Raw genomic sequence first — 11,391 nt, forward strand, 5'->3', positions numbered from 1 at the left:
GAAGGCCGGTCATTTAAAATCTTTATGAAACACTCTCACCTAGCGGAACACCATCAACTATTTTTGCAATATGTTTTGTCTATTTGGCAGTGAGTGTTGTGTTCAGCAGTGGATATGCAACAGATTATCACAACATATCGCAGAGAGAACCCCAGTAGTTTCAACTGGGCACAATTAGGCTACTCTTGTCCATTTCTATGTTTATAGTAGATAAATATGGAACAAGAGCAAAAAGTCCCCCTTAAAACCATTAGGATATATGCAGACAGTTGCTGTTATGTCGGTCTGAAGTAGTGATTTGTCCATCACAGCCTGGGGAGAAAAGAGCTGAAGAGGCAGCAGGGAGTGGAGGTCAGTCCCAACAGGAGCCAGCAGTCCGACTCGGTCAACGGCCGGGACGGAGAGAGCCAGCCTGCACAGAGGACCAGAGGCGGGGAGAAACGGGGGGGCAGGGGATCCCCACCTCCTCTTAACAGACCCCTGTCCGTCCCTCTGGACCCCAAAGCTGGCAGACGTGAAGGCTCCACCAGCCCCTCGAGCTCCCTCCAGCGCTACATCAAGACGGAGGGCATCAGGGAGAAGGCTGAGAGGTGGAAGGAGAGACGGAGCGAGGGAGAGCGGACAGACGACTCCAGTCCAGACACCCGGCACCCAAGGGAGCGGCGGAAGGAAGTGTTCGAGTAAGTCGTACTGTCCTTTATTGTTTCCATGTGCAGACTGTGAAAGCAAATGTCATCTTGGAGGACAATAAAATATCTATCATCTATCTATCATGGCGATATTTTTTTAAACCTATCTTTTTAAACCTCTATCTTGATCACCAATAATTGCAAGCACAATTGTTTTATTTTATTTCCACCATTGTCCAAAGCTCTGCTCTTATTTCATTCTGCAACACAGGAGCAAAGGGAAGTCCATGTCTGCTGATGAGTTGTCCAAGCTCAGCTCCTCAGGCTCTGATAGCTCCCTTCTACGAATGAGGTACCATATGTTATCTTTATGTTATTACATAATCAAAAACATTGCGTCTGTATGTACACCTAGACAGTTCCAATCCATTTGTATTTTTGCACCATCATCTACCAGTGTTGCTTCTTACATTTTGTTGTGCTCACCATACAACAGAAATGTTTGAATTGCATTTTCAAAGTATTGTAATTGTTTGTGCTATGAGTTTACATTTTGTTGACAAACTCATGAATGGAGGCTCCTTAGACCTCAAGTGAGGAAGGACTCCCAGTCTGTGCCTCATGACCTGTCCTGGCCCAATTAGGACTGTGTGCGTCTCCGCAAGCGGCCCAAACGCAAGCGGCGCTTAGCCTACGCCCCGCAGCGGTTTGATGTTTAACTTTGGGGGCTCCAAGGAGAGCGAGTTCTGGAGCTTCCCCTTGCCTCCCATCAGCCCCAAAGGGCCCAGCCTGAAGAGCTCGGCCAGTAGCGTGGACATCCGGGCCCACAAATCCCAGGTCAAGGTACTGACCGGAGGGGAACTTTGACCGACCGACGCTGTCCTGCCGTCCTCTGCATGCAGGCCTTGCATGTGTATCCTCGTATTATGTCCCAAACGGATTTAAGGTTGCAATGTGCTGGGCCTTCCGGCTTCTACTCTGCAGCCCAGGACTCTGAGAAAATGAGCTGCTGCTTCCAGTAAACCATTCGCTCTCCAGAAAAAAGTGTCAAAGCTCTTTTCCACAGCTCATTTCTGACCTTTTTTGTCACTTCACCCAAATTAGTCATAGGCCAGTAGGCACAGTTCAGAAATTAAATGTAAATGATGATTATACTACAGAACATGATGTATTGCTCTTATGTTGGTGTCTTTTGGTCACCTCAAAACTAAGTCAGTGGTTTGTTCATTGTGGCTGTAATCATTTTAGCTAATTACTTGATATTCACTCATATTGTGGGAGCTAATCACATCTCATGTTAAACATATAAACATGGGGCATATGAATAAAAATGGGTTAATTTCAGAATTAATACTTACTAACAAGGGTGTGTCCTTATTTTGAATAATACAGGTTCATAAAGTGACACAGGGTTATAGAAGGTCCATATAGGAGGTTGTGTTAATTAAAGCAAAAAAGGTCAATGTTGAGGTGGTGGCAAGTGACAGTATAGCTTTGCATGATGGAATAAAAATGGTGAGGCAGTTCACTCTTGTGATTCCAATGCAAAACTCCACTACCATTCACTGAACTGTTATTCTTATAACATGCAGTCTTGTTTGGTGGCGGGAGAGCTTTCCTTTTGGAAGAGGCATGGGTGTGGCCACTGCAGGGGAACATGGTGGGGAAAGAGAGCTAACTCTGTTACTTGGGATATGGAAAGAAATATTACACTATTTTATTAAAAGGGCATGTTTGGTTTGTCTGTGAAAGGTTTGTCAAACGTTGGTTGTTTAATTAGGTTAATTAAATACATTGAGTCACAGCTTGTTTTTGTGGTTCACACAGTTCAAGATACAGGCAGAACCGGATGGGTCGAGGTTCAGCCTTCCCGCCAAGAGCACCAGTGAGGGCTCAGGACACCGGGGATCTAACCAATCACAACCCACAACCCCTGAGAGGTAAAACCTCCCATGCTTTATCAACATCGCATCATGTATTTGATCTGCTTCTGTGTGGAAATTTATGAGGATTGTGTTTTCTCCAGGCTTTGGTTTCTCAGTCGAATTCTGAAGAAGCGGCCGCCTAGAGATTCACAGATCATGGATTCTCCGTCAGACAAAGAAGGTAGCCAACATATCTTATACAGGCTTATTCCCCAAAACTGTAATTCATGTATCTGTGCAGTGCTTGGTGTCTCAATAAGTAGTATTAGCTGGATGTTGGCTGTGAGGAGGATAGTGTCTTTTAAGGAAAAACAATCACAAAGTCACAGTTTTCTGAAAGTCTAATTTATTTTTGTTTATATTTGTTGTTGTTCACCTTATGATGATCACCAACTGGATGCCACAGTTTACCCACCTTTTTATTTACCACTGCATCACTGGTTGACACAAGTATCTTCTTTACTGCCATCTAGTGGCTCATAACAAACATTTACAGCCGGTCTAGCACTCAGAAGGCCTTCCTAACACTATAATAATGTCTGTATAATGTCCATATAATGTTTTAGAGTTCTTTAAGGAGACTCCACTAAATATAGAAATATTCCTCAGATTATTTTTTTATGAAACACTCCAAACATCACCAATAGAAGCAGTGCTAGATGTAGTGTTCCACCTTTTGATCCACATGTCAGACTAATGTAATCTCCCTCGGGTGCCTACAGTCTCCTTGTCCAGCTACTCCCCTCATCCCTACCGCATGCCAGACCAGAACAGTGGGAGGACACGTCGCAACCCCACCATCCGAATCAGCCGGGCCACGCGGGCCGAACAGTGGAACGCCTCTCTGGACCGCGAGATCACCGACACCAAGGAGCTGCGAAACCTGGACGAGTTCCTGGGCAATCAGGTGAGATGTTTGCTTCAGGAGTGGAGCAAGAAGTACAGCAGATGGCTAACTCACTTAGTTACCTTTTATATACACTACTTGGCTCCTAATTTTTCACTCGTTTGCACTGTGTATGTGAAGATGTTTAGTTTAGTTTTGTTTGGTTCATCAGTTTAGGTACAGAGGTTAAATGCCATTTGGCTGTTTTTTTTAAGTGTTTGTTCCAAAATTAGATATCCACCATTTGAAAAAAACTGGCATCTACTCTTTCAAAAAGAATGAGAAACAAATTGTGGTACGTTTTAAAGCATAGTAAATAACTTGGAGCTTTGATTGACAACATGACACTTTTACAGACTGGATCCTCTTATTTTTAGAAAGATTAAATGACAAACCCCAGGTAATAATGTAATAATGAATTTCTAGTATTTTGGAAAGGAGCTCTTCAAGTGAACTGTACAAGGACAGTTTTTGTCATCATTTCCTCATCTTTGTCCTCAGGTGAATGAGCTGCGCACCAGGATAAAAGAGCTGTCGGCAACAGAGAACATCTTCCTTACAGCCACCATGCAGTTCAGAGAGACCATCAAAAGCATGTACTCTTTCCCGGTCAGTTCAACTTCACTCTCTGTACAAACACACAGTGTAAAGTTGCTTAATGTTCTTATATGAGGGGGGTAAAACAGTATTATACTCAGAGGCTGAAGTTTTAAGTTCATTTTGAGGAACTTTATCTAAGGGAGAAAAGTCTTTTGGGGTCATAGTAATCTTTATTACTGACCTTGCATTCCTAACTATCCGTTGCTTCTACTGTTGTGCATATTCTTAGTCACTCTTGATAAGACTGTAGCTAAATGCCTCAAAAAGGAGCCAAACTAAGACAACTGAAGATAAAAGCTATCACTAACTCTACTTTCCCACACGCATTGTGACCGACAGAAGCCCCAAATCGGCTACAAAGACCTGATGAAGGGCTACCATAACAAAGTCAGCAGCCTGGCAGGGCCCAAGCAGAAAACAGAAGTCAAGCTGGTGGTCAACCTGTTCCAGTCTGTGCTGGATGGCTTCATCAGGGGCGAGATCAAACGCGTGGAGGCTGAACCAGTCAAGGTAGATTTGAGAATTTAAGTCCATCAGTGAATTTTGAATCTTTGAACCATCGAGAAGTATTTGTGTGGGCTCACTATTAGTTCACCTTGCTTTTAGAGGTTATTTCTTGAATATGTCATGAGATTTAAAATAACGAGTAAGCATTTTCAAAAGGTTATTCTACATATTTCATCCTGGAATCCATAGTGCACTTTAAAGCATTAATTGACATTTTTGTGGAAAGTTGTTTACTCCTAAATTTCTCATTTATAACATCTTCCAGGCTACCAAGAAAACAAAGAAGAGGAGGAAAAAGGACAAATGTGTAAGTTGAATTATCTCTAACAGCATGGTGAAGTTTCTTTACTGTGAATCTAGGTAAATCATCCTAGTGTACTGTCTGATAAATTTTATCTCTGCAGCCAAACAGCCCTCTGGATCACCTGTTCAGCACATACCAGGTGAACATCATGCAGTCATGTGACTTGTGTGGCTCCTACATCTGGGGAATGGAGAAAGCCTACATGTGCAGCGGTGAGTTCACCGACTTACAGGACAACAACAAAATGTGACTACATCAGAAACTGCGACAGACCCAGATTTTATGTCACAGTGATATTAATTTGGTTCTCTTTACTTCTGCTCTTTTCAGCTTGCAAGTTAATATGTCACAAGAAATGCCTTACCAAAGTCATCACAGATTGCTCGACACGGTGTGCCAGGAAGGTAGGAATTGACGTTTTTGAATACTGTCGCATGATTGAATAACCTACTTTAATTTAATAATAATATAGACAATTAATAGAGCCTCTCTCTCTCTGTCTTTCTCTCTTTCTCTCTCTCATGTATGCTCCCCTTGTCTCTCTGTTCATCTGTCTGTCTGCATGTGTGCGTGTTTGTTTGTGACAGGATGACAGCTTGCCAGGCTCCCTTCACTTTGGGGTCCAGGTGTGTGTCCTCACCAATAAAGCCAACCCAGTGCCCAAGGTGGTGGAGATACTGCTGATGCATGTGGAGCTAAACGGCCTCTACACAGAGGGCATCTATCGCAAGTCTGGCTCCACCTGCCGAGCGAGGGAGCTGTACCAGATCCTGGAGACAAGTGAGAAACACTTTGTGAAGAACATGATGTGTCTTGTATTTGTGACTGGGCACAATCAGGGTGGAGCTGCACTGCCCGTCAAAAGTTTGGGGACACCTTACCTTTTCTATATTTTCTAAAAGTACTATTTCATTTTCTCTGTTATTTTTCAATGAAGAAGTAAGGGAATGCTTTGTTTACATAAAACATCTATTTACTAATACTAGTATTTGTTCAACACTCAGCTTCATCTTCATCAAACTGTCTTTGGTATGAAGAGAAGGTTTTTCCTACCAACCAGCACCACAAACCTCTGGGAAGTCCTGCAAGAGGCAGGCAGAGCGTCTCGGAGGAACGGCTGGAAAAAACTGACTGTTCACATGAAGTTTTTTTTTATGAACATATAGTTTAATTGTTTTAGTATTTATTAAACATCTTCAAAAGCTAGGTGTCCCCAAACTTTTGACGGGCAGTGTAGGTCAATCTGAATAGTTGGGAAAATTTGGTTTGTCTCACCTGTGTGTTTTGTTTTGTGGCCTCAGATCCTGAAGCACCGTGTTTAGAGAACTACCCCATCCACACCATCACCGGCCTGGTTAAACGTTGGCTCAGAGAGCTGCCCGACCCCCTCATGACTTACACCCTCTACAATGACTTCCTGCATGCTGTGGGTGAGTAAACATTGACAGTATTTTTATGTATTCATGTAAACCGGGGGAAGGTCTGGTGAGTATGCATGCGCTTTTTCAGCCAAACCCCTGCTTTTGCATACATGTGCCTTCCCCATGAATGGGCTTATTCATGGTGTCAAAACACGCAAACAGAATCAGGGGGTTAGATAAGTGATCTCTCATGATGGCAATGTGTTTGTTTAGTGGTTGGGACACAGTGGCTGTTGTTGTGTCACATTCTTCTTCAGGACTGCAAGTTGGAGCTGCTTTTTTTACCCAAGGAAGATATGCTGAGCATGTACGCTCTTTTTCAGCATTCCACTGTTTCACACTCAGACAGTTAAACCTATTCACACCTGGGTGCTGCCTAGTAAACCACAGTCTTCTACTACTGGCCACTAAGCAGCTTCACTGGATCTTCTGGTTGCAAATCTGCTTCTTTAACCTTCAATATAACATAATACATATATGTATGCAATATGCATGCTTAGATTGTTGACTCTGACAACTTGTTAAAATTGTATTGATCTCCATGTTTGTTCACACACAGAGTTGCCAGAGAAATCTGAGCGAATAAGGGCCATATACCAAAAGGTCGATGAACTTCCTTCTGCCAACTACAACACATTGGAACGGCTCATCTTTCACCTTGTCAAGTAGGAAGATTGTTATTATTTCTTTCCACTCTTCCATCTTCCCCATGTCTTCTGTTTTCCACCATTGTCCTTTGTGTCTTCTGTGTTTTACACCATTTTCCACAAGGACAATTGCCAAGGATTTCCCATTTCACTGTTATTTTTCCAACTGTGAATGTGATTAATTCATCATGTTATTTACTAGTGGTAAAACTCATGTGAGATCCTGACCATAGTGTTCGTTTCTAGAGTTGCAAAGGAGGAAGATCACAATAGGATGACTACGAACTCCTTGGCTATCGTGTTTGCCCCCTGCATCCTGCGCTCTCCTGATGCTAACGACCCCTTCCTTGGTATGAAGGACGTGTCCAAGACTACACTGTAAGTCACCGCACTGCGCACACCTATACAGTATCTCTCCAGCTTCCCAACAAGCAGTGCAATTTATTCTAACTTTGGCCAAAATATAAGAGGCACAGCTTCAGAACAGTTTGTTAGATGCAGGTATTTCTATGTATGGACACAGTTTTATGGAGGAGTACTTGGAGACCAACATTGACCCTGTTGTCTGCAGGTGTGTGGAGATCCTGATCAATGAGCAGTTAAGACGCTACACAGAGAAGATGCAGAATATCCAGGAGCTGGAGTATGCAGAGGCCCTGGCTGTCAATCAGCTCAAACTGAGGAGACAAAACACGGTGAGAAGAAAACATGCAAGGCCGAAGGAAGAGACAACATGAAAGCAGACCTGGGTCAAATAGTATTTGCAAGTTTGTTCTAACCTACTTTGAATATTAGATGGATACCTGATGCATCACTTAGAAGAAGAAAAGTATACCAAACTGACAGAAAAGTTTATTAAATTGACTTATTTTTCCAGATAACCTAAACTCATTCTGTCACTCAACTGTTTAACCTTACATAAATCTGGGGAAAGTCAACTGAGTATGCTTGCTATTTTCCAGTAACATTCATACAATTCCACACATTCACACCTGGGAGCTGCCAAGTACAATCACAGTCTTCTACTGTCACCTGTTTAAAAAAAAACATACAAGATTACATCCTGTAAAATGTTAGTTTTGCAGTTGGACTTGGAGTTTTGCAGGACTCAAGATGGCTAATAAGTTGAATAATATTGAACATGCCAGCAATCATTCTGACAGCGTAGACTTTTCTAAAGGTCGATTGCTCATTTTGTAATGAAACTCCTCTGGTGTAGAGAGCCAGTGCGTTCATTTAGCCCCCTGCTCTGTTCTCTGTGCAGGTGATTGAGAAACCCTCAGAGCTGGATGTTCCCGAGCAAATAGACTCTGACAACGAAATGGAGAAGACCCTCATCGAAAGGATCAAGTCCATCAAGCAGGAGAAGTGAGCCGAAACCATTTTCTTTATTTCTGGACTGGTCTGGAAGTGTATGCGTTCTCTCAATGTTACGTGGGTTAGAATAATAACATCTTGGGTTGTTTCTTCCAGGGAGGACTTGGCCTGCAGGTTGCCTGAGTTGGAGCAGGAGAACTCTGACAACGACAACCTGGACTCCGAGTCGTCCATGAGCTCAGACAGCCTGGAAGACCGACTGGGAAGCCTGGACTCGGAAGGTCAGTAGAGAGGTATGGTACTTTCACCTTCCTCTGGGTTTAATAAGGCAACTCGTTGATCAGCTAGATGTGAATTTTGTTTTTTGCCTTGGTGGTGGGACTGTGTCTGTGTGTGCAGACACATTCTTGTGAACACATGATAGAAACTTCAAACTTACACTACAGGTATCTCCTATAGAGTGGATTATCTGAGTAGATTTTGGAGCACCTTGCTACATACCTGTGCATATTAATGAGGAAAACGTGATATAACTCCTTAATGCTTTAGGATATGGAGCAGGGTTGGGGTCATTCATGAATTGAATTGAGAATGCATGGTAAATTCCAATTCAATTCCTGGAGTTGGAATTGGAGTGTGAATTGCACCCAGTTCTAAGAAAGCAGAATTGGAATTGAATTGGGAATGACGCAACAGAATTGAATCCCATTAAATTCAATGAAGTTCTACTTCTAAGAGCCGTTGTCTTGACTTGCTCAACATTATAAATCAAACGTTATGAATCAAATAAAAGACAGTTCAACAACTCCAATTCATAGTATTCTGTTACATCACAGTGATTATAATCAATAGAATAGAATAGAATATCTTTATTGTCATTGTAAAAGTACAATGAGATTAAGTTTGTGGCTTCCGTACTCAATGCAATAAAAGAACAATAAATAGGTAAAAATAGAACAATAAATAAGAAAAAAAATAATAGCAATAACGTAGCAATAAAGTAACAAACTGTATAAACAGTGTCCGGCAGTAGTAGTAAATAGAACTACAGCTCAGATATGCAAGCAGCAACAAATGACAAACACAGCCAATGAGCTGTGTGTATTGTAAAGCACCATATTGGTAGGAAATGCATGTGACATCGTGGGAATTCTATGAATACATTCAATCATAATGTATGTATTACGATTACATGTTATGCATCAAATACCACCAGAACGGTGCCTTTAACAATTGATGATATTCTGTATTGATGATATATATAAATAATCTCAGATATGTGGTAAGAAAAAACAAAACAAAATTTCACAGAATTTCATTGAATTAAATTTAACTTCCTGAAATTCCAATTCAATTCCAATTCTGTTTCCTGTAGGTTTTGTCAAATTCCAGTTCCTCAGTTGAATTGGAATTGATGAGTTCATTCATGAATTCAGCTCATATTATAACCGCCCATGTGTGATGTGAAAGCAAGTATGCTGACATAGACGTATTTGGTAATTGATGCATTGATTTGTTTAGTTAATGACCTCCTTAGCATTACTGGTTATGAGTAATATACCATGGTGATTATGGCGGTACATGAGGGAGCTCTTGTTTGCCTCTTGTTTGTAATTTCCATGAATAGCTTATGATGTCAAGCTGACACAGGAACAATGTGTGTGAGACAATGTGTGTGTGTTATGAGCGCCGGCCAAATCCGTTCAGTAATCTGAGGTTTCTGATACCAGGAAAGGTGACGATGTGGTTGAAAGCCCAGAAGCCCGAGTGCCCGCCTAAACCCCCCGACTTGGCACAGAGAGTCCGAAGTTTGATGGGTCAGACAGATGGACAGTGGGAGCGGAAACTAGCCGAGAGCCAGCCAGGGCGTCGGACAGATGTTACCCAGTCCCTGTGCTCCATCCCTGGCCAAGACGGCCCTTCAAGCTCCTCCCCAGCCAGCGAGCCCCAGTTCACCAGCAAGAGCTTCAATGGGAGCTTTGATGACCTGGACATCCCTTTCATAGATGAGGACATCTAACACAAGCATAGTCTCAAGTAAGAGTCATTAGAGAAGCTGTAATATGGAAACAAGAACTGTGCACTTTCGTTTTTTGTTTTGTTTTTACAGCGCCCCTTTTTGTCAGAGCTGCTGTGGAAATGGAGCGCCTCAAGAATTTATTGTATTTAATGGGAGATCATACAGACTGTTTCTTCAGTATTTTTAACATATCTGGAGAAAAACCAACACCTAGGAACACTCAGTCTCTTTATAGCAATACAGTGTATGTGATTTTAAACATATCCCAGAAATGTACATATCTTATAAAGTTTAGTTTTATGAAGTATTGTGACAAGTTGTGTCTCATATGCAGACAATACAGGACAGTATGACAAGGAACAAGTCATTTATCTGTTGTATGACGTTACAAGTGCCTCGTTTTCAGTTCATTAATAATGGACAATGCTTCAATGTTCAAAACCGCTAATGGTACTAGTGCATACGAGTTCATGTTCTTTGTAGGGAAACAAAATAATGTGTTTTGTAACTAATACTAAAAAGTTCTAGCTTTGCACAGAGAATGTTTCTCCATTTGATAACGAGTAATGTCATGTAAAGTTGTATTTCGGGTTATCGTTGGGTGTATTTTCTCTTAAAGGGTGCATCTTAAGTCTTTCATTTGTATTTTTTTCCCTCTGATTCATTGTCCTGTGGAATATAAAACTGCAATAATGGACGATTGATTCAGTGTGCCTGCAAAGGAAGTGGTCTTCTTGCTGCCTTACTGACTGACTGAAAATATTTCGCTTTGTGTATTTGACTGTGTAGTTTCACCAAATTAACTTTTTGCCTATGCATGTAGGTTTTTTGGCTATGCATGTCTGTACATTTTATAAGGGGTAGGACTTATGTATATTGTGTTTGATGTCCTCAGAGTTTGACCTGTGTCTCAAACTGAAATAAACTGACAATTTGTATTTATTTTTTTGCATCTCACCTCACATATGAGTATACTGGTAGAAGGACAACAAATAATAGGCTAATACAACTTTGACCGCAACAAGTTTTATTCTCTTCATAAAACAGTTAAGTATTTTTGCCACAGGCCTACAAAAAGTTTTTCTCGCTTTTAAATTCTGCCAGCTCAATATTATATGGACCTTGATGTTCAAAG

At 41.6% G+C, this 11,391-nt stretch overlaps 1 protein-coding gene across 1 annotated transcript in view; it reads left to right on the forward strand.

Moving 5' to 3' along the window:
- LOC139650305 (myosin IXb) overlaps positions 1-11,180 on the forward strand; it is a 30,522-nt gene extending 19,342 nt beyond the window's left edge. Inside the window, 19 exon segments of the mRNA XM_071526923.1 lie at positions 312-680; positions 901-962; positions 965-981; positions 2,463-2,569; positions 2,656-2,735; positions 3,277-3,461; positions 3,942-4,049; positions 4,380-4,550; positions 4,813-4,854; positions 4,952-5,063; positions 5,182-5,255; positions 5,439-5,631; positions 6,153-6,281; positions 6,832-6,937; positions 7,166-7,297; positions 7,491-7,614; positions 8,184-8,287; positions 8,393-8,517; positions 9,967-11,180. Of these exon segments, the coding sequence (XP_071383024.1) occupies positions 312-680; positions 901-962; positions 965-981; positions 2,463-2,569; positions 2,656-2,735; positions 3,277-3,461; positions 3,942-4,049; positions 4,380-4,550; positions 4,813-4,854; positions 4,952-5,063; positions 5,182-5,255; positions 5,439-5,631; positions 6,153-6,281; positions 6,832-6,937; positions 7,166-7,297; positions 7,491-7,614; positions 8,184-8,287; positions 8,393-8,517; positions 9,967-10,256 (2,530 nt within the window). The 3' untranslated portion in view covers positions 10,257-11,180.
- Positions 11,181-11,391: the final 211 nt, after the last annotated feature.

The sequence above is a fragment of the Centroberyx affinis genome, unplaced genomic scaffold (assembly GCF_046629955.1).
Source record: "Centroberyx affinis isolate AG114_WGS23_722 - 3 ecotype Tasmania unplaced genomic scaffold, CSIRO-AGI_Caff_v1 ptg001479l_1, whole genome shotgun sequence".
NCBI classification, from domain to species: Eukaryota; Metazoa; Chordata; class Actinopteri; order Beryciformes; family Berycidae; genus Centroberyx; species Centroberyx affinis.